General features: G+C 39.6%; 2 protein-coding genes across 2 annotated transcripts; both read left to right on the top strand.

Annotated features, from left to right (window-relative positions):
* The first annotated feature begins 7,914 nt into the window (after nt 1-7,914).
* Nucleotides 7,915-10,694, top strand: LOC136163919 (olfactory receptor 1J4-like). Its single transcript, XM_065928747.1, has 2 exons — nt 7,915-8,821; nt 10,627-10,694. The coding sequence occupies exons 1-2, from the start codon at nt 7,915-7,917 to the stop codon at nt 10,692-10,694; spliced, it is 975 nt and encodes a 324-aa protein (XP_065784819.1).
* Nucleotides 10,695-16,467: 5,773 nt separating this feature from the next.
* Nucleotides 16,468-18,237, top strand: LOC136163918 (olfactory receptor 1f45-like). The gene is made up of 2 exons (XM_065928746.1): nt 16,468-16,499; nt 17,247-18,237. The coding sequence occupies exons 1-2, from the start codon at nt 16,468-16,470 to the stop codon at nt 18,235-18,237; spliced, it is 1,023 nt and encodes a 340-aa protein (XP_065784818.1).
* Nucleotides 18,238-26,634: the final 8,397 nt, after the last annotated feature.

Genomic DNA, 26,634 nt, shown 5'->3' with positions numbered 1-26,634 from the left:
TCCAGAAATTACAAAACACCATAGTCTTCTTTTTTTTTTCCATTTATTTTTATTCATTGGAGGCTAATTACTTTACAATATTGTAGTGGTTTTTGCCATACATTGACATGAATCAGCCATGGGTTTACATGTGTTCCCCATCCCGATCCCCCCTCCTGCCTCCCTCTCCATCCCATCCCTCTGGGTCTTCCCAGTGCACCAGTCCTGAGCACCTGTCTCATACATCCAACCTGGGCCGGTGATGTTTCACCCTTGATAGTATACTTGTTTCAGTGCTGTTCTCTCTGAACATCTCACCCTCGCCTTCTCCCAATGGATGAAACTGGAGCCCATTATACAGAGTGAAGTAAGCCAGAAGGATAAAGACCAATACAGTATACTAACACATATATATGGAATTTAAAAAGATGGTAACGATAACCCTATATGCAAAACAGAAAAAGAGACACAGATGTACAAAACATAGTCTTCTTAATGGGTATCCCTCCTACCAGTGGCCCTCATTATGCTAAACTCTAATCCTTGGAGCTCTTTTCTTGATACCAAAATGAACAGAAAACACTCTAACTGCCTTTCCTTACCTTCTGTGGTGACATGTCACATGCCAGGGCTTAGGAGGATCATTTTGAACTAGACACGAGTTCATCTCTTCCTTGCCACTCTTCCTTTCCATTCTTCCTTTTCAGTTTTGCCCCCATTACAACTGGGATAGAAGCCAGACTGAGGACAGGTTGTCAGTTATCAACCACTCACTATTTAACACCCCACTCCCAGCTGTACACCAGAGCTGCTCTGGCACCCTGGTGATCTGCCAAAGTAACAAATTCTGCCAAAATTTTCTGCCTCTAAAGGGTAATTTAATTAAAATAATGCTAACCATGATCTCACTCAGGAAGCAGGGATCATGACATCAAATCCTATCTGCAACAGTGTGGATAGCAGAGACAGGTCAGGGAAGATTAAAACTGGTCAAATTCAGGAGCATCTTCCATCAAGTTATGCAGGCCCTTCCATCAGGCAAATATATCTGGAAAGGGGGTATCAACTGGACCACAGTATGTCCAAATTAATTAGTCCTACCAATGCCTCAGGTCAAAGCACCTATGTGGTACAAAGGCTACTGCTCAGCCTTCTGGATTTTCATGGCCTGGATATGACTACTGTGGACAAAAACTTTGGCCCAGCACACTGCAGGCTGATGGGTGGACCCACCTGGCAATGTGATAGCTCTAGGTTCTGTTTCAGCAACGCCCTCACTCATACTGATGTGGGTTCTTCCACACCACTGACATAGCCAGTCATTAGATGATGTCGTAATTGCAGTCTCACTTTGCTGGCAAACTTCTCTTTAGTGTTTAAATCAGTCCCTATAGACCCTCTTAAACTTGAAAAGGAGTCACATCATGCAGGAAGTAGCACATATGCTTGCTGCGTGCCCCCCCCCCCCCCCCGTTAAGATTCTTGAATTCACACCCGCTTCCCATCTCTCAAAGACCATTACTGAAAGGTCAGTGGGAGCCTAACCTGAAGGTGCATGCAGTGAGCACTTTTGGAGTTATTTTATGTCCAGTGTGATGCCAATAAAGCAGCATCTTTTTGAATCACTGAGTTCCTCATTTTCTAACTACATTTTTACATTTCTGAGACTCCCTGGCCAACACAGTTTTGTGCTTCAAAGTCCTAAAATCAGACCAAGATTGTTATAAACCCAGTTGGGTTCATGACCTCATGCTCAGCCAATACCATGCTGGCTTAATGGGTCACCAGATGATACCAGACTCACAGCTGGACCCGTCCCTGGTGATGACTCCAGACTCAAGCTGGGCTCATCTGGATGGTGACTTTGCTCCACCCATCGGACTCATCCAGGTGGACATTTCCACAATTTTGAATCCTCTCTATGTCTCCTACCCCATGGTCCCTTCATCCTCTATACCCCTCCCACTCTTCCTAGCGCTTCTTCCCCAGTCCAACCCCCACCTATGCAAGCTTCTCCTTCCATCCTTGCACTTCCTGCTCCTTCCCCAGATCTCTTCACTTCTAGCTTCATTCTGATAGACCACTGTCACCTGAAGATGCATCACAAAATAATTTTTATGGAAGTGTCACTAAGTGAACAACCATGTTTTAAAGCATATGAATTGTTCTACTGCCTGGCCTTTTTGTACCGTATCCGATGGATCTTAAAGAAAGCTTCACAGTAACACAACCCCACTGCCTCTTCAGCTACTTGATAGGCCACATCTCTGAACCTTGACCTTGGCTGTTCTCCTGGTCTTCCCTTAAAAATACTAACTTCTCACTGTTAACAGATGGAAACTATTATATGTAGAATGGGTAAAAAATAAGGTTCTACCATATAGCACAGGGAACTATATTCAATAGCCTGCAATAAACCACAATGGAAAAGAATATGAAAAAGAATATGAAAATATGAATATGAAAAGAATATGAAAATTTGAAAAATATATGTAATGTATATATAACTGGATCACTTTCTGTGCAGCAGAAATTAACACATCATTGTGAATCAAGTATGCTCCAATAAAAAATAAAATACTAACTGCAACTATCGAGAATAGACCCATATCATCCCCTGATCAAAATGTTTACCAGAAACATACCAGTTCTTGGTTGCTCACACTGAATGCTAAGTCTAAGATTTTTAGCTCATGAAGATTATTCTTTTATTCCCCTAAGTATCCCTTATTCCTGCACTGATTTAGGCCTCTTACTCAGGCTTCTCCTAATAATTTAACTTGTACTATCTGCATTTTGGGTTCCTGCCCATAAACAAAGCTCACCAACCACCTTCTCACCACAAAGCAAGTTATATTCTTGCCAATTGCTTTATTCTGCTGACCACATGGGAGTCACCAGTGCTGCCGTGGAAGCCACAACATTGTACAACAAAATAAAATAATCAGTACCAGTCAAGAAATATCCAAAATAATATCTGAATATACTGTTTTCCTGCCACCACCCTTGAAGCCCTGACTGAAAGGCAATGCCCCCTGGTCACTGCTGTTGCTGACAATCCCTTAGATTATCTGTCGCCAGCCAAGCGGGCACTTGTCGTCTGAAGGGTACATGTTGCAGTATGTGAATACGCAGCACAGAGTTAATCAGAGAACACAGCACATGGTCTCGCCTCCAGCAGAACATTTTCCCCAGTCCCACTCCTTAACCACAGAGAGTTCCCAAACCCTTTCTCTCCTTTGTCAAAGCCAACTGCTTGCTCACACCCAGGTCTCCCCAGGAGTCCTTTAGTGTGAGTGGTAAACTTTCTCTTAAATTATCTTCCTGTCTTGAGTTATTCAGATGTCTCTGACATCTGAACGAAATCATGTGCCTTCTGATATATGTGCTGTGTATACCTATCAAAGACTTACAGTGTGAATATTTGATACACACACATTAATAATAAGCCCTCAGATTGGGAGAAAATAATAACAAATGAGGAAACAGACAAAGGATTAATCTCAAAAATATACAAGCAACTCCTGAAGCTCAATTCCAGAAAAATAAACGACCCAATCAAAAAATGGGCCAAAGAACTAAACAGACATTTCTCCAAAGAAGACATACAGATGGCTAACAAACACATGAAAAGATGCTCAACATCACTCATCATCAGAGAAATGCAAATCAAAACCACAATGAGGTACCATTACACGCCAGTCAGGATGGCTGCTATCCAAAAGTCTACAAGCAATAAATGCTGGAGAGGGTGTGGAGAAAAGGGAACCCTCTTACACTGTTGGTGGGAATGCAAACTAGTACAGCCACTATGGAAAACAGTGTGGAGATTTCTTAAAAAACTGGAAATAGAACTGCCATATGACCCAGCAATACCACTTCTGGGCATACACACTGAGGAATCCAGATCTGAAAGAGACACGTGCACCCCAATGTTCATCGCAGCACTGTTTATAATAGCCAGGACATGGAAGCAACCTAGATGCCCATCAGCAGATGAATGGATAAGGAAGCTGTGGTACATATACACCATGGAATATTACTCAGCCGTTAAAAAGAATTCATTTGAATCAGTTCTAATGAGATGGATGAAACTGGAGCCCATTATACAGAGTGAAGTAAGTCAGAAAGATAAAGAACATTACAGTATACTAACACATATATACGGAATTTAGATAGATGGTGGCGATAACCCTATATGCAAAACAGAAAAAGAGACACAGAAATACAGAACAGACTTTTGAACTCTGGGGGAGAACGTGAGGGTGGGATGTTTTGAAAGAACAGCATGTATATTATCTATGGTGAAACGGACCACCAGCCCAGGTGGGATACATGAGTCAGGTGCTCGGGCCTGGTGCACTGGGAGGACCCTGAGGAGTCGGGTGGGGAGGGAGGTGGGAGAGGGGATCGGGATGGGGAATACATGTAACTATATGGCTGATTCATGTCAATGTATGACAAAACCCACTAAAATGTTGTGAAGTGATTGGCCTCCAACTAATAAAATAATATTAAAAAAAAAAAAAAAAAAAAATAATAAAGCAAAACATGGTAAAATGTTAGCCTTTCTGGAATGTGAGTGAAGGGCATATAGGAATTCATTTTATCATCTTTACAACATTTTTCTAAGTCTGAAATCATTTAAAAATTAAATTAAAAAATTCTGAGTCCCAGCTGGAACTCTGCCCAAGGTAAGTTTGAACTTGGAACCATGCCCGAGAAGGAAGGAATGTGAGTCAACCCTTACATTAGAGACACTCTCCCCTGTGACTCCTCCAGTCCCCTCTGGCTCCTGGACATGCTACTCCCAAAATGGTAGCAAGAAATTGACCTATTAATCCACAGGGGTTCCTCCTTTACTATGAAGAGAAGCTGAGGACTTAAGCAACAACCTGAAAGAGGCATCTGAACTCACGACAAGCACAGGTCAGAAGGAGCTGGAAATCCGCACTTGCTGGAGGATCTATCTGGGTTTGAGTGTGAGTAGGTCTGTGTTCATGAGTGTGTGTATGTGTGTGTATGCTTGTGTACGAGTTGGCTGATGGCCGTGTGTGTATCGTGTATGCTTGTGTAGTTATTGCTTCGTAGTTTGTGTGTGTGGGCTGTGTATGAGTGTGTACGTGTTGTTTGATAGTTGTGTATGGTGTGTCTTCTGTACCTGACTCAGAGCCTGATTCTCTTCCTGAGTTAGACCCAATCCAGGCCTGTTTTAGCACACAGAGATCTAGCTATCAGCCTCGTAACATGCGATTAGCAGCTCCTGAGCAGTGCCCATGATCTTAAATACCTGCCTCCTGCTGTCATGATGGGGCATGTCCCCCACCAGGCAGGCATTACAGTTCAGGGTGGGCGTTCAGCATTAGGGCTGCTGGAGCGGATGCCCGACCTCACCAAGGAACCAAGGTCAGACAGGGCTCAACCTCCACTCAGCAGCCAGAGCTTAGTGTGTGTCTGACCTGTGTTTGTGGGTGACATACTCATGAGCGAGAGCCAGAATGTGTGTTGTTTTCTTCTGTCTCTGTGTGTGTCACCATGGGGACAGGTTGTTGGTGGTGGTGAATAGGCTTAGCCTGCCCATGCTAACTGCCTTCACCTCGCAAGGATTTGGGGCACAAGCAAACCTCCATTAAGGGAGTGTGTGTGCTGCTTGTAGTGAGTGTATGACTGGGTGTGCATGTGTGTTGTTGGTGTGTGTCTTGTGAGATTTTTGATTTGTAGTTGGCCTTGTATGTTTCTGATGGTGTGTATGTATAGTGATGAGCTATGTGTATGCGGTATGTTTATGTATTTTACCAGGTGTGTCATGCTGCGCCAGTGGTGTGTTGTGAGTGTATTGTTGGGTGACATGTGATTGTGTGTTGTGTATGTCTTGCCTTGTGTGTTATTTATGACTTGTACATATATGAGTGTTTATGAACTGAACCAGACTGGTTATCCTTCCCCCAGAATGAGTCTCAGACACAGGTGACAGGAATCCTCAGATCAGCAGGGTATGCGTGTGTGCATGAGAGAGAGAGATTTGCATGTGTGTTTGAGGGCTCCTGACTTGCATCTATGACCTCAATTATCTCCTTATGTGACCTTCTTCTAAGGTAACATCAACTGATATAACCAATGCTCCAAGTGACTGTTTCCTGTAGAGGATCTGCCCTCATTTTCAGACACCTGAGAGGGACTGAGTGTCTCAAAGTTTTGTATCTCTTTGCTTCATTTAATATCCCAGCAAAGAAACACTAGGCACCCTGCTGAGTGAAGTTAGAGTGCAGGAGCCCCCCCCCAAAAAAAAACAGGTGCAAAACCTTGGAAGGCCACTTAATTCTTTTATTTCAATTTACATGTCTATAAAACGGAAGCTCACAAACCCTCAATAATTATCCATGGCTTAAACATAAGCTAATGTAAGTGAGAGCCTTTTGGCAGCTGGAAAGTATACAAATATGAATGAAAGGAATTATCTAGACAGAGCACTAAGAGTATTCAGGACAATTTCAGTTTCCTTGCAGCCCTCAAATAACACAGAGTGTCTGGTGCCCATGACAATGAAAGGGGATGCTTCCATATTAAAGGCACAGAATCTGATCACACGAATAGTATTAGACTGAACTACATGAAGTAACTAATAGTTGATCATTTTTAACCTACAGAAAATGGCAATTTTATATGTGTAGTACATACATATTCTTATATATTCTTATTTGCATATTCCTATACATATGTGTGGTATATTCATGTGTATGTATGTATATGAATATAGTTCAATCTATATCTGTATGGAATATATACACATATGTATATGCCCCAGGTTCCATATATCTTTTTATACAGTCCATCTATGTATGTATATATACACACATATCACCATATATATTTGAGTATATATGCATCCCATCTCTGATAGCTACATCAGCTACATGCCTGTGAAATTTATATCATTTATGCTGTCATTTCCTAAAAGCTTAAAAGCAGAAAGAACACTAATTCTTAGTACCATAAAGATTTTGTTGTAAGGCTGACACGTGTATTTAACTAGTAAATGTATGTAAAGTGTTAGTCGCTCAGTCGTGTCCAACTCTTTGCTACCCCATGGACTGTAGCACACCAGGCTCTTCTGTCCATGGAATTCTCCAGGTAAGAATACTAAAGTGGGTTACCATTTCCTTCTCCAGAGGATTTTCCCCACCCAGGGATCAAACCCGGGTCTCCTGCATTGCAGGCAGATTCTTTACCATCTGAGCCACCAGGGAAGCCTAATAATGTATGAAAAACCCTTAGCATTGTGCTGGTAACATAGTATAATCCCCTAAGTGTTCACCATCATTATGAAAGATAGTCTGTGGACTATTTTGTTTGGGGAGCTATCCTGACATCAAGTGGTGTTAAGCCATTTCTAGAAGCCCAATGAGTTTATAGCTCTAGGTCAATGGCACTGATCAGGGTCCCAGGAGATGTGTCACAAGGCTCCAACACCACCACCTCAGCCCAGAAACACCTGAGAGCAATTTAGAGAGACTCATCTACTGTTTCTGCCACAGTGAAGTATTATGGTTTGGCGCCATCTCATTGTCGTAAACTATCCCAGCAAGTTTACAGAAAATATTCTCCCAGAAGAAAGGGACCTTGCCTTTCTTATCCACTGCTGCATTTTCAACCCTGAGTAGAGGGCAAGGTTCAGACTCAATGTTCAATAAACAATGGTTGAATGAAACAGCAATCATTCTCTGGCCTTTGTGCACTGAGGTCTTGTTGGCTACTTCTGGGTGTGATGTTTTCCTGGATCCAGATTGGGATACAGCAAGGACGCATGCATCCACAGGGGCTAGAAATGAATAGAAAGATAGTTTAAAATTCATTGTTTTCTCAGAAAATGCAGTTCAGAATCTATCCCTACCATTCTTGCTGATGTTCCTAAACCCCCTTTATCTCCAGCACGTTATGAGACCTGAGAACCAGAGCAGCATGTCCAAGTTCCACCTCCTGGGGCTCCCTATTCGACCAGAGCAGCAGGACATGGTCTTCGCCCTGTTCCTGGGCGTGTACCTGACCACAGTGCTGGGCAACCTGCTCATCATCCTGCTCATCAGGCTGGACCCTCGCCTACACACCCCCATGTACTTCTTCCTCAGCCACTTGGCCCTCACTGACATCTCCTTCTCATCTGTCACCCTCCCTAAGATGCTCACGAACATGCAGACTCGATGCCAAGCTATCACATACGCAGGGTGCATTTCACAGGTGTATTTCTTTATATTCTTCGGTTGCCTTGACAGTTTTCTTCTTGCCGTGATGGCCTATGACAGGCACGTGGCTGTGTGTCACCCTCTCCGCTACACTGTCATCATGAGGGATGAGTTTTGTGTCATCCTAGCGGCTGGGTGCTGGCTCGCCGCTTGTGCCCAAGCTCTGTTGCACACCCTCCTTGTGGACCAGTTGACTTTCTGTGCAGGGACTGTCATCCCTCACTTCTTCTGTGATCTTGCTGTTGTGCTCAAATCCTCCTGCTCCGACACCTCCCTCAATGAGCTGCTCATCCTCACTGAAGGAGGACTGATCTTCACCTTGCCTTTGGGTGGTATCTTGGGCTCCTATATTCACATGGCAGCCATCATCCTGAAGGTCCCCTCCTTCACAAGAATCTTCAAAGCCTTGTCTACCTGTGGTTCTCACCTCTTCGTAGTGTTTTTATATTATGGGACTATTGCAAGTGTGTACTATTTCCCCTCATCAGGCAACTCCAAAGTCAAGGACATAGTTGCTTCATTGATGTACATGGTAGTCACCCCCATGCTGAACCCCTTCATCTACAGCCTGAGGAATAAGGATATGAAACATGCTCTTCAGAAATTTTTCAGGACCATGGGCACCCCTGGCTACGTTAGTTCCTTCCCTATGTCATGGGCACTCATAAGGCTGTAAAATATGTTTCCTTTAGAAGTTGTAACTTGGACAAATCTTATCACTGACACCATTTTTCTCTCAGCCTCATTTTATATTTTCTCTCTTCTTTTTCTTCACCTGATGCTTTTTTTTTTCCCTATCTGCTCTTTGAATTCTATGTATTAATGTTTCTGCACTGAAATTCCAAGCCCTCCTATGATGGCCACTGCAAACTGTGAAACTTTGAATCCACTTCCCTGAGATTTTAGTTTTCTTGTCTCCATATTTTTCTTCAGTAACCTTCTCTGTCTGGTACTGATATCAACACATAGTCATATGAATTTTCTTAATACCACCAAATCTCATTTATTTCATGTGTGAGGAATTCAGAAGAAGTTACCAAACTGGTTTATCTATGGAATGGTATCAATTACAGTTGGCATTAATTCATATACAATTTTTTTTAATTTTTTTTAAATTTTATTAGTTGGAGGCCAATTACTTCACAACATTTCAGTGGGTTTTTGTCATACACTGACACGAATCAGCCATAGAGTTATACGTATTCCCCATCCCGATCCCCCCTTCCACCTCCCTCTCCACCCGACTCCTCTGTGTCCTCCCAGTGCACCAGGCCTGAGCACTCGTCTCATGCATCTCACCTGGGCTAGTGATCTGTTTCACCATAGATAATATACATGCTGTTCTTTTGAAACATCCCACCCTCACCTTCTCCCACAGAGTTCAAAAGTCTGTTCTGTACTTCTGTGTCTCATTATACAGAGTGAAGTAAGCCAGAAAGATAAAGAACATTACAGCATACTAACACATATATATGGAATTTAGAAAGATGGTAATTCATATACAATTTTAACGTGCAATTTATTTAATCCTCAACACCAACCTTTTATAAGGATGCTAAGATTTTCCAAATTTACAAAGATGCAAAGAAAAGTCCAGGTTCTCCAGGTGGCACTAGTGGTAAAGAACATGCCTGCCAATGCAGGAGACATACATGACAAAGGTTCTATCACTGGGTGAGGATGATCCCCTTGAGGAGAACATGGCAACCAACTCTACTATTCTTGTCTGGAGAATCCCATGGACAGAGCAGACCAGCAGGCTATAGTCCATAAGGTTGCAAAGAGTCAGACACAACTGAAGCGACTTATCACACACACACAGACGAAGTCCAGAGAAATCAAGTAAGTAGCTGCCCTTACTTGCATGTCTCAGACATGTGTGACTTTAAAACCATGTGTTTAATCAGATTATTTTATTGCCATTATCTTGATCTCTAATGCTATTTACCAGTTTGGACATTTTTGTCCTCATATAAAGTATACAATAAGTACTCTTTTGTGGTCCACTTTTTTGGTTCAGTATCACTATGGCTAACTCAGTCTCAAGGCTTTATAGTTTTCTAACACGTCTATATGCCTTCATGTATTCATCCATTCTAATTTTGATTGATATTTGGATTGCTTCCAGTTTGGGACTTGTGCATATACCTAAGAATGGAGTTTGGGGTTCACAATGAATGCATATTTTCAGCCTTAATAGTTCGCATCGAAAATTAAAGTGTTTGTACCAATCATCCTTGTAACATATGAAACAGTGTGGTCCACTTCCTCACCACATTTATACCATCTGTCTTTTCCACTGTATACATTTTTATGGGTTTGTGGAACTGTGTTATGATTTTAATTTACATTTGTCTGATAACTCCTATAGTTTGTCCCTTTGCCTCTACTTGTTAATCATTTGGGTATCTTCTCTTACAAAGGACCTGTTCCCAGTTCTTTGGTGCTGTTTTATTGGGTAGTCTGCTTTTATAAATTACTTTCCAGGAATTCTTTAAATATGCTAGTTATGACTCTTTTATAGGGAGAGAGAGAGAGAGCTTTTTCTGTCATTATGTGGCTTGCTTGTTCAATGTATTAATGATTCTTTTGTCAAACAGAAGTTCTAATCTTAATGTAATATAAATTTTTCCAATCTGGTTAATTCTGTTTGTGTCCTGTTGAAGAAATCTTTGTCTATCTAAAATTCATAAAGATATTACTCTAAGATTTTTCCTTTTAAATTTCTTGTCTTATCTTTAATATGCTTTGATATTTGTATTTAAAGTCCATCTGGGTTCACTTCTTATGTATGTTTCGGATATGGATTCAGATTAATTTTTTTCCATATGAATATCTAATAGATACACAAGAATTTACTAAAAATTATATCCTTTCTCCACTAAAGCTACAAAATCATTTTATCACTTTTATCATAAATCAAATGACTGAATATGTTGTCTTGACTATTTTTTCCTTTCATTTAAATTTTAGATTCTGCTTGACAAAAACCAAATCCAAACTATTGTTATTTTATTTGGGAGGTCATTGAACATATAAAACAGCTTGGGGAGAACTGCCATCTTTAAAGTGAGAAAACTGTAGCATGCACAGTATTACATTCTTTTTCATCGACAAATAATATTTCATTGTATGGACAGACCATGTTTTTTTTATGCAGCCTTCGGTTGCTAGACATTGAACTCCTTTACAGTTTTTTTGGCTATTCTGAATAATGCTGCTCAGAATATTTGTATACAAATTTTTGTGGGCCTGTGTTCATTTCCATTGGATATATACTTAAGATTGGATTTTGAAGGATCATATGGTAAGTCTATATTTAACTTTTGAGGAACTACCAGACTGTTTTCCAAAGTAGCCACACCATTTTACATTCCCACAAGGAATATAAGAAGGTTTCAACTTTTCCACATCCTCACCAGGACTTGAAATAGTTTTCCTTTTTGGTTTTCATTATCCTAGTGGGATTGAAGTGGTATCTCATTATAGTTTTGATTTTTAGTTCTCTAAAGATGCTGAGCATTTTTTTCAAGTGCTTATTGGCCTTTTTCAGGGAAATGTCTATTCAAATCCTTTGTCCACTTTTAAACTGGATTTTTTCTAGCAAGTTGTAAAAGTTATACATATAAACTTTAGAAGCAAGTCCTTTGATGACACCACCCTTATGGCAGAGAGTGAAGAGGAACTGAAAAGCCTCTTGATGAAAGTGAAAGAGGAGAGTGAAAAAGTTGGCTTAAAGCTTAATATTCAGAAAACTGAGATCATGGCATCTGGTCCCATCACTTCATGGGAAATAGATGGGGAAACAGTGGAAACAGTGGCTGACTTTATTTTTCTGGGCTCCAAAATCACTGCAGATGGTGACTGCAGTCATGAAATTAAAAGATGCTTACTCCTTGGAAAGAAAGTTATGACTAACCTAGATAGCATATTAAAAAGCAGAGACATTACTTTGCCAACAAAGGTCCATCTGGTCAAGGCTATGGTTTTTCCAGTGGTCATGTATGGATGTGAGAGTTGGACTGTGAAGAAAGCTGAGTGCCAAAAAATTGATGCTTTTGAGCTATGGTGTTGGAGAAGACTCTTGAGAGTCCCTTGGACTGTGAGGAGATCCAACCAGTCCATCCTAAAGGCGATCAGTCCTGGGTGTTCATTGGACGGACTGAAGCTGAAGCTGAAACTCCAATATTTGGCCACCTCATGCGAAGAGTTGACTCATTGGAAAAGACCCTGATGCTGGGAGGGACTGGGGGCAGGAGGAGAAGGGGACGACAGAGGATGAGATGGTTGGATGGCACCACCGACTCGATGGGCATGAGTTTGAGTAAACTCCAGGAGTTGGTGATGGACAGGGAGGCCTGGCATGCTGTGATTCATGGGGTCGCAAAGAGTCGGACACGACTGAGCGACTGAACTGAACTGAACTGAACTGAACTTGCAAATATTTTCCCATTTCTCACTCCCATGAAAAGTGAGTTGACTTTTCATTTTCTTGATAATACTACTTTAAGCATGAAGGCTTTAATTTTCATGAAATCTAATTTTTTTTTCTTATGATACTTGTGTCAGGTCTAAAAAGGTTTTGTCAAACTCATGGTCATGGAAGCTTAGTCCTGTGTTTTTTGTAATAGTTTTATATTTTAGCTCTTACTTTTAGGAATATAGTCCACTTTGAGTTAATTTTGTGTATATAGAGGAAAAGGAGCTCAAATTTATTCTTTTGTATATGTTCAGTTTTCCTAGTACCATTTATTAAGAAGGTGTTTCTTTCCCACACTGAACTTCTTGACACCTTATCAAAATTCAAATGTATATAAATATAAGGGATTACTTCTGGGTTCTCAGCTCCATTCCAATGATCTACACATCTATCCTCATGCCTGTATCATACTATCTTGATAACCACAGTTTTATGTTAAGTTTCAAAATCTGAAAACAGAACATATGAATCCTGCCACTGTTCTACTCTTTCAAGATATTTTTTGTTAGTTTGGATATCCTTAAATTTGCATATGTAGATTAAGATCAGCTTGTCATTTTCTGCAAAGAAGCCAGCTGAGATTTTGACAGAAATTATATTGAATAGATATATAGATCAGTTTGGGGAGTCTTGTTACCTTAACAATATTAAGTTTCTTAAGCTATGAAAATAGGTATATTTATACCTCTAATTTACTTCTACAATACTTTGCTGTTTTCAAAGAATGAATTTTGCACTGATTTTGATAAATTTATTCACAAACATGTTATTCTTTTGGTGCTATTGTAAGTAAAATTGTTTTGTTAGTTTCATTGTTCCTTGCTAATGTGTAGAAATACCGTTGAGTTTTGTATATTGCACTTTGCAATCTTTTGAACTCATTTATTAGTTCTCATAGTTTATTTTGGGATTCTTTAGAATCTTATATATATAAAATCACCTGGAAATAAAGTTTTTCTCTCTTCTTTTCAATCTTGATACCTTTTACTTTCTTGCCTAGTTTCAGTGGCTAGAACCTTCAGCAAATATTGAATAGAAGCACTATTGTTCCTGGACTTACAGAAGAAAGTCTAGATAGAATTGATGGCTGTACAACACTGTGAATATACTTAATGCCACTGAATTGTGCACTTAAATTGGTTAAAATGGTAAATTTTATGATATGCACTTTTTACCACTATAAAAAATAATAAGTGGTGTATATATATATATATACAATGGAATATTACTCAGCCATCAAAAGGAACAAATTAGGGTCATTTGTAGAGACATGGATAGACCTACAGTCTATCATACAGAATGAAATAAGTCAGAAAGAGAAAAACAAATATTATATATTAACACATATATGTGGAATCTAGAAAAATGGTACAGATGGACCTATTTCCAAGGCAGCAGTAGAAATGCAGAGAATTAACATGTGGATACAAGAGGCCAGGGGAGAGTGGGACAAATTGGGAGACTGGGATTGACGTGTACACACTACCATGTGTAAAATAGATAGCTAGTGGGAACTACTATAAAGCACAGGAAGCTCGACTTTGTGTTCTGTGATGACCCAGAGGAGTGGGATGGGGGTGATGTGAAGGAGGTCCAAGAGCGAAGGGATATATGTATGCACATGTCTGATTCACTTCATTGTACAGCAGGAACTAACAGCATTGTAAAGCAATTACATTCCAATTTTTTTAAAGTACAATTTATTCCATAAGCAAAATAAAGATTAATAAAAAATGTAATATGAATCCTAGAAGAACAAAAAATAAAATTGGAAGATAAAGATTTAGAAAAATAATGGAGACAAATCTATTCAGAGTTAAATATTAACAGCTTCATATTTCAAGAGTCCATAAAGTAACAAAAAGGAGAGAAAATAAAAACCTCCATAGGCTTAATACATTTTAAGAATTTCAAAGTCAAAGAGAAAATTCTGAGAGAAAAGGAAGTTTTCCTACAAAGGAACAGTAATCATAGTCACATCAGACTTCTTTTTTTTAATTTTTTTTCAGTGGGTTTTGTCATACATTGATATGATTCAACCATAAAGTTACACGTATTCCCCATCCCGATCCCCCCTCCCACCTCCCTCTCCACCCGATTCCTCTGGGTCTTCCCAGTGCACCAGGCCCGAGCACTTGACTCTGTATGTAAAAAGACAATGACATGTTTTTAATGCATAGGGAAATACAGCTTTGACCCCAAATTTTTATATCCAGTAAAGTTGCTATTTAAATGTAGAGATGTTTCCAATTATTTTTAGATGTATAAAGCCTCAGAAGTTTTGCCACACAAAGAGACTTGTGAAGGAAATACTCAAATAAAAAGAAAGAAAATTTTTAGGAAATTCTGAAAGATGTGTGGAAATGCAGATGTGGAAGCAACTTAAATGTTTATTGACAGAAGAAAGGGTAAAGAAGATGTGGTACCTATATACATTGGAACATTACTGTCATTTGAAACAATGATGCCATTTGCAGCAACGTGGAAGCACCTAGAGATTATCATACTGAGTGAAGTAAGCCAGGCAGAGAAAAATGATTACCATATGATATCACTCATGTGTGGAATCTAATTTTCAAAAGATACAAATGAATTTATTTACAAAACAGAAACAGACTTACAGATATGGAAAACAAACTTATGGTTTCCAAAAGGGAAACACTGGAGGTGTGGGGGGAGATAAATCAGGATATGAATATACATATGATATTTTATATATATATATGTGCATATATATATATATATATACACACACACATACTTACATACTGTATATAAGATAGATAACCAACAAGGATCTGTTGTATAGCATAGTGAACCCTATGCAATTTCCTGTAATAACTTATATGAGAAAAGAATCTTTTAAAAAATGAATCAATATATGTATATGTATAACTGAATCACTTTGCTCTACACCTGAAACTAATGCAATACTATAAATCAACTCTACCTCAATAAAAATTAAAATAAAAAAAACATTCAAAAAATAAAAAATATCCTCTTGATGGCAACAAAAGGTCAAATATTTCTTTAAAATTTAGGCTTTTTTAAAAGGGTTAAGCTAAAAGAAAAATTATTAAGTATATCCCTTATAAATAGTATTAAAATTTCTATACATCATTATCAAAAGATAATCAACCCAATAAAAATGGGCAGACTCTTCCAAAAAGAAGATATAAGAATGACTAATAGGCATATGAAAATGTGTTCAACATTATTAAGAATTGGAAAGATGAGAAGTTAAACCAAAATGAGGTACCACTTCATGTACTTTTATTATAGAATGGCAAAAATGTACTTCTATTATGGGAGAATATTTTTTTTCCGGGAGAATATTTTTGACTTATTTACCTGAGAACCAAAGTTCAGAGAAGACAAGAGAATTTCGAGTCACAGAGTGAGTTCATTTAGAGTTTGAGGATTGGGACCGGGCAAGGAACCAAGGTTTTTCCCACAGAGGGTTCTTTAGAGACTGCTATTCCCGGATGTCTCTGCTGCTTCCAACAGGCAGCTCTGGGGATTGTGACAGACACTACACATAGATAACTTCTCTTTTCCTGGGCTGCTCTGCAGTCTGGCTGACTAAGGATCTGGGATGGCCTGCCCTCCTTTCTCCTTCGTCAGAGCAGATGAGGGTTCCCTGTCCCTTCCTTAAACAGAGGACAGGAGGCTGTCTTTTCATCTGGCCATCAAATATGGCTTCTCTACTTTTAGCAAGTGAAAACTGAGGGCACAAGAGTCAAACCTCTGTCTTAACGTGAAGAAACAATGACCCTTCCTGGCCCACCTCGGGACAGACAGTAAGTCATTGGCCATACTTCCCCCTTCTTGGTCAGTCGAGGGAAACAGAGCGATCTGCTAGAAATAGTTGCAGGAAACCTGTTTCTGGTACCTGTTGTAGTGTGGGTCTTCAGCAGATTACAGCAACTTTTTAAGATTCTATTATTTTCTCATTCATAAAATGCAAGTTGTATTAGATGGCTTACTGGACTTTAACATGTGCTCTTTCACTGTTCTTGCTCATATATGAACATATGTGTTTTGATTTTACAAAAATAGTTGTAAACATACATGCTGTTCTGAAATTTTACCTTTTAAAACTGGTGATTAATTACATAATTATTTTATTTATAATTATTAAATATTACTGTATTATAAACAACATTAATTATTTTTATTTTATTTTTTACTAAGTTAAATACTGTTTGCTTGATTGCTATTACTCAGTGAAAAAAACAAAGTAACATAAAAAAACAAAAGCAAAGTCCAATTCAAAGCACACTTTTACATGGTACCTGACATGTTTCATGGAGATAGTTGAAATAGTTCAAAGGAGCCTCAGATATCTGATCAAGTGTTGACATCCATCTATAACTTTATACAGAGTCTGATCCAAACTGTCTTTTTAAATGTGCAGTTATAAATCGAAGCTTTACCAAAACAGAACTGTCAAACCACTTTTATTTTTTTATACAGGGGTTCAGAGTACTGCCAACACAGCATTATTTTACTTTCTTGCTATTTATAATAACATTTATCTTATACAGAATTCCAGACACGGACAGAAGAAACCAGACGGGCACCTATGGATTTCTTCTCATGGGCCTCTCTGAGCACCCAGAGCAGCAGCCTCTCCTGTTTGGGCTCTTCCTGGGCATGTACCTGGTCACCGTCTGGGGGAACCTGCTTATCATCCTGGCCATTGGCTCTGACGTGCACCTGCACACCCCCATGTACCTCTTCCTGGCCAACCTGTCCTTCTCTGACATTGGTTTTATCTCTACGGTCATTCCCAAGATGCTCAATAATATTGGCTCAGGAAGTAAACTGATTTCTTATGGTGGGTGCCTGACACAACTCTATTTCTTTGGCCTCTTTGCAGATCTGGACAACTTTCTCCTGGCTGTGATGGCATTGGATCGCTACGTGGCCATCAGCCAACCTCTCCATTATGCCATTACCATGAACTCCCAGCGCTGCATCCTCTTGGTGGCTGGGTCATGGGTGGTCACTACCTTCCATGCCCTAGTGCACACCCTCCTGGTGATCAGGCTTTCCTTCTGTGGCCCCAATGTCATCCCCCACTTCTTCTGTGATCTGGTCCCACTCCTAAACCTGGCCTGCTCCAGCACTTATGTCAATGACCTGGTGCTCATCCTTGTGGCAGGAACATTGTTGATTGGACCCTTCGTCTGCATCCTTACATCTTACTTTTACATTGCATTGGCTATCCTAAGAATCGATTCCCCAAAGGGTAAGCAAAAGGCCTTCTCCAGCTGCACCTCGCACCTCTCTGTGGTCTCTCTGTTTTACACCACAGCTATTGGGGTCTATTTATGTCCTCCATCATCCCCTTCAGGTGGAAAGGACCGAGTCTTCTCAGTAATGTACACGGTGGTGACCCCTATGTTGAACCCCTTCATCTACAGCCTGAGAAACAGGGATATAAAGGGGGCACTGGGGAAAATACTCAGAAGAATCACGCTTAACACTCTTTCTTGGGACAGAAAGGTCCAAATCTCCAAGACTCGGAGTTGAGGGTTGAAAAATGGTCTCCTAAGAGCCTAACCACTATCGTGCCCCTGAACCTGAGACTTCTCTTTCCTTCATATTTACATTTCAGGGAAGGGACCACTGACACCAGTAACCACTAATCATCCCTGTGAAGTGTCCATGCTCTGAGCAGTTTGCTACTCACTTCCAAAAACGTTCTTGCTTATTTTTACTAGATGCCTATCTTTAGTCCACAGGTAGGGGGATTGTGGAAATGAAGTGAAAATGAACATGAAAGTGAAACTCTTATTTCGCTGAAGTCACAAAGAAACTGTGGAAGATATCTCTAGTCCAAGAACACAGGAGTGATTGTAATTGGTAGAATGAAATACAAAGGAAATAATCTGATACTTTATCTTAAACAAGCAGTGATCGATGGAAGAATAAGGATGGGGCTGTAAGTTCTGAGTTCCAATTCTGGCTTTGACATTATATATTGTGTGACAGCTGGATAATCACTTAACATTTCTTTTTTCTTTTTAGATTAAATTGACATAAATCAGCCAGAGATTTACATGTGTTCCCCATCCCAATCCCCCCTCCTGCCTCCCTCCCCATCCCATCCCTCTGGGTCTTCCCAGTGCACCAGCCCCAAGCACTTGTCTCATGCATCCAACCTGGGCTGGTGATCTGTTTCACCCTTGATAGTATACTTGTTTCAATGCTGTTCTCTCAGAACATCCCACCGTCACCTTCTCCCACAGAGTCCAAAAGTCTGTTCTGTACATCTGTGTCTCTTTTTCTGTTTTGCATATAGGGTTATTGTTACCATCTTTTTAAATTCCATATATATGCGTTAGTATACTGTGTTGGTCTTTATCTTTCTGGCTTACTTCACTCTGTATAATGGGCTCCAGTTTCATCCATCTCATTAAAACTGATTCAAATGAATTCTTTTTAATGGCTGAGTAATATTCCATTGTGTATATATACCACAGCTTTCTTATCCATTCGTCTGCCAATGGACATCTAGGTTGCTTCCACGTCCTGGCTATTATAAACAGTGCTGCGATGAACATTGGGGTGCACGTATCTCTTTCAGATCTGGTTTCCTCGGTGTGTATGCCCAGGAGTGGAATCATTTAACATTTCTGAGCCTTGGTTTCCCTAATTGTAAAATAAAGTGATTGCATTATATGAGTTGAAGCCCCTGCATACATGTTCTCCAGTTCTAATAATGCTTAGTGTTATAGTAACAAGAATGCAAGACAACGTCAGAAGTTACTAGTCAGAACCAAAGCCACCACTTCACACTGTGTAACTTTAGGAACATTCTTTCTCTGAGTTCTGCTTTCAGGTGTTTAGCAAAGTGATTCAGTTTTACTCATATACTTTTCTGATGCTTTCCCATTATAGGTTATTACAAAACATTGGATATAGTTCCCCGTACTATACTGTAAACTTCTATTAATTATTTTATGCATAGTAGTTTGTATGTTAATCCCATAGTCCTAATTTATCCCTCCCCTTCCCACTTTGCCCATTGGTAACCATCAGTTTGTTTTCTATGTCTGTGAGTCTGTTTCTGTTTTGTATAAAGGTTCATTTGTATTACTTTTTAGATTCCACATATAAACGACATCATAAAATAGTTTTCTGTGCCTCTACCAAAGTACTACTCCTCTCTTCCCCATAAGGGTAAAAATTATTCTTTGACTTTTTATGTCAATTACTTCCCTTCCTTGCTTTCTGTTCAATTTTTCCATATACATATGTGTGCTTAAACATTGTAGTTTGGTTTTGCCCATTTTTATTTTTTTTAATTCTTCCAGTGCTATTGATGTATAATTGATATATAATGTTTGTGGAAGTTTAAGGTATAGAACTTGATGATTTGATAAACATCTGTGGTGAAATCATGACTACAATAAAGGTCAGTTAATGCATCCATCACCTCACATAGTTATGTTCTATATGTGTGGGTATGGGTGTTAGGAACATTTAGCATCTACACTGCTAACAACTTTTTTTTTTTTTTTTTTTTTTTAATTTTTTTATTTTTCAGTGGGTTTTGTTATACATTGATGTGAATGCTATGGTACATATACACCATGGAATATTACTCAGCCGTTAAAAAGAATTCATTTGAATCAGTTCTAATGAGATGGATGAAACTGCTAACAACTTTTAAAGTATATGACACAGAATTGTTAACTACAGTCACCATACTGTTCATTATGTACCCAGAACTTATTCGTCTTATAAATGGAAATGTATAGCATCTTCCCAAACTCTCACCATTTTACCCACACCCTGGACAACACATATCTACTCTTTGTTTCTATGAGCTTGGTGGTTTTAGATTTCACACATAAGTGAGATGATACAGTATTTATCTTTTTCTGTCTGACTTATTTCATTTAACATCATGCCTTCCAAGTCCAACCGTGTTGTCACAAATGGCAGAATTTTCTTCTTTTGTATAACTGAGCAATATTCCATTGCTTATATATACCACATTTTCTCTATCAACAGTCATTTAGGTTTTTTCATATTTTGACTATTGTGGATAATGTTGCAATGAACATGAGTGTAATTAATATAGCTACTTAAAGGACTGAATGATATAAAAACATTTGAACACTTTAAACAGAATGCTTGGCACATAGTAAACTCTCAACATATATAACCTGTTATTATTGCTAACAATATGTATTCAGTTATGTCTGTGTCCATGTGAGTTTCAGATTTTTGAGAGCTGACAAATATGAAAGATGACAAGAAATGTTCTGTTTCATGTTCTAAGGAAACTAATGATTTATGTTTCCAGAATGAACAGAGAGCGTAAGTAAAAGAGAAAATGTTTATTCAAGCTGGACATTGAGAATAATTAGGGTTGTAAGTCAGGTCAAGAAGGAAAACCTGAAACTATTTCATAATTAAAGCATAACTCCTGCAAATCAATAATAAAAACATAGCAACCACATAGGAAAAAGGGGGCAACAGTATAGTTGGAAATTTTTTTTAAAAGAAACTAAAATGGTTGAAAAATATTTTTTAAATTCCTCCAGTAATACTTCCATCTAGCATTTCCATTTCTTGAAAAAATATGTACACAAAATGTCTGTAAAAGAATATCCATGCAGCGTTGCTTTTGTAATAACCATCCCTTCCCCCAAAAAAAGGAGACAGGTAAGTGGCATGAGCAGGGAAATGTGTATTACTAATGGTACATCTAATAATCTATTAAATATTTTAAAAAATAATGAGGTAGATCCCATGGTGATATAGGAGGTCCATGATATATCTGAGAGAAACAAAGAAAGCTCCAGAACAAATGAGTCCATTTTTGTAAAATCAAAATTCTACATACACACACACACACACACACATATGTATGTATATATGCATAGAGAGTGACAGATCACCAGCCCAGGTTGGATGCATGAGACAAGAGCTTGGGCCTGGTGCACTGGGAAGACCCAGAGGGATCGGGTAGAGAGGGAGGTGGGAGGGGGGATCGGGATGGGGAATACATGTAAATCCATGGCTGATTCATAATCAATGTATGACCAAAACCACTACAATATTGTAATTAGCCTCCAACTAATAAAAATAAATGGGAGAAAAAAAGTGTCTGAATGTGTACAGGTCAAAACTCTAACAGTGATGACCCCTGAAGAGAAATGGGAAAGATGAGAAACAGGTTCTCACTTTTCATTTGATACGCGTTACAGTGCTAAATATTTTTTTCTGAGTATGCTTCCCTATTTATTTATTTGGATGTGTTGGGCCTTAGTTGCGGTGTCCAGGCTCTTTGTTGCTTCTCTCTAGTTGTAACACGAGGGCTCAACGGTTGGGGCACATGATTTGCTCCACAGCCTGTGGAATCTTAGTTCCCTGCCCAAGGATCAAAACCATGTTTCCCGCAATGGAAGGTGAATTCTTACCTACTGGACCACCAGGGAGGTCCCTAAATATTTTTTAAAATAAGTGTGTGTTACCTGAAAGAAATGTAAAACAAGAGGCTACATCTTCAAGGACTCAGGGCAAGGAGACACCCATCTATGCCTTGACCATACCTGGGCTTATCTGAGATTCCACCCCACAGTCGAATTTTGGAGCACAGATCAGAGAACTCCATGTCCAGGATGATCCCCTAAGTTCTGGCCTCCCCTCCTGGGATCAGCCAAGCTGCCAAGCCACAGTCACTAAAACTGATATTCCCACTAATATTGGAAGCGCTGCTTCACAAGCCCCAGTCCCCAGAGAAGGCAGTGAGTTTGGACGGTGACACACTTGGGACTATGAGGTGGTGGGAGCCATGGAATTCACGCAGAAGCGTATAATTAAAAAACCTCCCGACGCCTTTCCCAGACATGCCTTCTTGCTCCTGCCAAGCAGAAGCACCCCCCAGGAGTCTTGGTGCTCAACTCTGTCAGCCCTTCCCTGCTGGGCAACTTGCTCTGTCTTCCCTGAGTGGACAGATCCGAGCTGCTGTCACAGCAGGATGACACACGCCGCCTGAGGGATGATGGAAGTGCCAAGCCCAGCCCATTCCAGCCCAGAGGCGGTCCACAGTGAGGTGAGTGTCTGCTGAGGACTCCACGCTCACACAGCCCCTCTGACAATCCCTACACAGGCTATCTGTAAATTCTGGAGGGAGGACCATCTTTCTCAAATTTGATCCTCCACACAGCGTGGTGTGTATTGCGACATTCATCTTTGACTCCATGGGTCATCCTTTCCTTTCCCCTCACAGTGCCTCTTCCCTATGCCATCCTCAGGTATTCTGTGTCTTGATGGACTCTCTCCCCTCCCCTCATTAAAACAGAGCCACAAAAATGAAGGAAGGATTTACATAGTCAAAAGTGTTTCCTTTCAGGAACATTTTCTTGAGTGAAAAAAGAAACTATCTAATGGAATTCCAGAGACCTCAATCAGGTAGGGAAGGATTGTAGGTAATCAGCTTTGAATGACCCAAAAATCGGCCCCTGTTTGAGGCTGTCTACTTTGTCTTGCTTAACAACCAACCCAGATTTTTCTTTCCACATCTGGGCACTAATGTTCCAACAGAGAAACTCAGAGTATAGACTTTAATATTATCCAAATGCTTAAGTCTCTTTAAAATGGAATGCTTTATTATCACCAAAGTCCATGGATCAGACTGTCAGAAGTTATGGGAACCTATGCTAGACAGAAACCAAGTTCCAAGTAGAAATGTAAAACAAACTTCTCACTGTTTCATAAGACTTGTTAAAGGACTTGTTATGTCCACAGCCTCCTCTGTTATTTTATGGAGCTTCTGCATGAAAAGCAGGTATTATTCATCCCATTTCCCAGATGAAGAAACTGAGGCCCTCCTAAGAATGGGGTGATTTTTTTCCAAGATCTCAGAGTGTTCATGGAAGACCTGGGGCTAAAGCCCAAATCTTTCAATTCCTGATGCCAGACCCATTCCTGCACCCCACCCTGCTTTTTTTTTAGCTATATCTTTCTCTATAAAAGCAAGACTTTTCACTAGTAGTTCCCCAATCTTGGCTGCACAGCCCCATGCCCCACACCATATGTCAGGAGCTGACATGCTGCACTGTGGGTCAGACAGAAAGACTTTTGCCAGCCAGAGAAGAGTGAGGACTCCAAGGTTCCAGGAAGCCCCTCCGCCCCCACCTCTGGGGCTCTCTCTAGCTTCTTAGCAGTTACCACAGGAGCTATATGGACACTGCCCCAGGTACCAGCCAGAGCCTGCTGACTATCAAGGATAGCTCAGTTCCTCCTCCAGTCTTCCCATGTTTCCTAAGCCATGACTCAGGACCACTGATTCAATCTGGAGAGTTCAATTACAGTGACAGACTAACAAAAGGGACCCAAATGCAGGAAGAGAAAAAAAAACATAGGTTTAAATGAGTGAAGTGGTGTAGAGAGAGCCTTGCTTTTGAGTGAAACAGATCTATAATCAACATGACTCCATCCCTATGCCCTGTGTCACTGGGAAAGCAAATTCATCCCCCAGCCGTTATTTTCCTGACCTGAAAGTAGGAACAATAATATCTACTCTCAAGTTCAATGAGGATTAAACTAGGAAAAAATAGTGTAGACATTTATCACTGGCCAAGTGCACAAGACAGCACAGTGGGAAAGGAAGGAACAAAGAGGAAAATGGGAACTGGAATGGGAAGAGGACATTTAAGAGATGGCACAGCCCAAGGTTAAGTTCATAGACATTGAGGTCAGCTAGAACTGAATTCAAATATCAGTTCTACCACTTATTAACTCAGTGTTTTTGAGCATTTCACAGAAACCCTCTGAGTTTCCATTGATCACAGACTTGCTGTGATCATCAAATGAGCAACACACATATTAAGCCCTCAGAACACTTCCTGGTTTATAGTTAGTGCTCAGTCAATGCGGCTACAACTTGCAGTTCTCATTCATCATCATATCCTATTGAAATCAATTCAGGATGGCTCAATGGCATATTACAAATTTCCACACTTTTGTCAGTGAAACATCTAAGTTTACTCTCTTGAGTGCTTTCATGGTGACATCTTTTAATTTGGGATATGAAAGCAGATAGACCAGGAGTGATGAATAAATCCATTTTCATGGGGCAGAAGCTTGGGCAATGAAAGGGTGCTGTGATGGAGCCTTACACATATGAGCACTCAAGGTGTCCAGACACAAGTATGAAGTCCAGTCAAACCACTTAACACTGAGTGATGCTGAGCAAATTGTTTTACCTCTCTAAGCCTTGATTTACTCATCTGTGAGATGAGGATAATAAATGACTGATGTGACTAGAAGTATGTCGGGATTACTATATGTTACATGTGATAAAGCATGTGAAAGTGCCTTCCACCAGGCAGCTCTTAACTCTTCACAGTTTTTCTCCCAACAACTGAACTATAAAGTTTAAAAATTCTTGGGCTAGCCATGGACACAGCTAGCTTGTGTCTGCCAACTTTGATCTCCACCCAAAAAGCTATGAATGATGGCCAGACCAAATCATTATGTTTACCCTATGATGAGAGTCCAAACTCATAGAATTTTGCTCAGTTCTGGAAACCACAACTTTAAAGATAGTGACAGAGACTTCCTTGGTGATCCAGTGGCTAGACTCTCCACTCCCAATGCAGGGGACCCAGGTTCAATCCCTGGCCAGGAAATTATATCCTACATGCCACAACCAAGACCTGGCATAGTCAAATAAATATTAAAAAAAAAAAAAAAAAAAAAAAAGGACAGTGACAAAGTAGAGTAGGTTCACAGTAGAGGGACCCGGTTGGCAGCACACTGTCCTCCTAGAAAAATCCATTGACTCAGCGCAGAACAAGTCTGAAAAATTGATCAGAATAATTGTCACCATTTACTGAACACTTGCCAAGGACCAGAAAGTATCATTTAATCCTCAGAACAACTTTATGAGTAATGTGCTATTACCATTCCCCCACATTTAACAAATGAGAAGAGCTGACTCATAGAGGGTAAGCAAATTCCTCTAGATCATAGGACAATTAAATGGAAGAGCCAGGTTCTAGTCCAGTATCTGGGTTTTAAAACCCACCATGCAGTGCTTCCTCTGTTAATTCATGTTTAGATTTCTTAAGGACTTTTTATGTCAAAGAATAATTGACTTGTTCTTTGAGATTCCAGAGGACTAAACACTGTGCAAGTAATATGACAGAAGTTAGTGTCACATACTAACAAAAATTATTTTAAATGGTGTGCTGACAAGTAGATTAGGTCTCCTTCAATATCTCTCCTCTTTTTATTTTTTTGAGAGCAAAGAACTGGAAGCTCCCTGATCTCAAAATAAACTTGCTATTGAGTCCGAAAAGCCACTTGTTTTCTTAACACTGCTGACTATCACTTCTTTAACTTATTTGAAGTTTTTATTTCCTGAGTCAATACATCTAATAAGATTTGTGATGGATGAAAGTAAGTCTTTTATTTGGTAAGTGGGAGACAGGATAATGCATGAGGTGGCATCTTGAATACAGAATGATTTTAGTAAAGAGAATAAGTTGAGAATCTAGAAATTGATTCCCCTAAAACCATGTCTGTGTACTCTGAGAAGTTTGTGGGTACTGCCAAGGGTACGCATTAAGCAAAATAGACACTACTTAACCAAATGCCCTTTGAAATCTCTTTTAACAAGGTTATGTAGCCCATTAGCAAGTTTTATTGTCATGAATTAGATGTCTTAGTTTTAATTAGTTATATTTTGTCACTAGCATACTCTCAGTTAGGCAAATATGACTTTAAGTTCTGATTTTGCCTTTCATGAGTTTAAACATTCTATACCTCCATTTTCTAGTTTGTAAAACTGGTGTAATAATGAATATGATAATAATAATAATAATATTTGCCTCATGGGGTTATTGTAAGAATCAAATATGATAATGTAGCAAAGTCCTTGATTCAAAGTAAGTGCTCTATAAA

This window comes from Muntiacus reevesi, chromosome 3 (assembly GCF_963930625.1).
Source record: "Muntiacus reevesi chromosome 3, mMunRee1.1, whole genome shotgun sequence".
Classification (NCBI taxonomy): domain Eukaryota; kingdom Metazoa; phylum Chordata; class Mammalia; order Artiodactyla; family Cervidae; genus Muntiacus; species Muntiacus reevesi.
The sequence above is the reverse complement of the archived record's forward strand: the minus strand, read 5'-3'. Positions and strand labels throughout refer to the sequence as shown.

Coding starts and splice junctions, on each gene's coding strand:
- LOC136163919 (XM_065928747.1), top strand. CDS start 7,915: ATGAGACCTGAGAACCAGAGCAGCATGTCCAAGTTCCACCTCCTGGGG. Junction 8,822..10,626: donor TATGAAACATGCTCTTCAGA/AATTTTTCAGGA, acceptor AATCATTTGGGT/ATCTTCTCTTACAAAGGACC.
- LOC136163918 (XM_065928746.1), top strand. CDS start 16,468: ATGACCCTTCCTGGCCCACCTCGGGACAGACA. Junction 16,500..17,246: donor GGCCCACCTCGGGACAGACA/GTAAGTCATTGG, acceptor TATCTTATACAG/AATTCCAGACACGGACAGAA.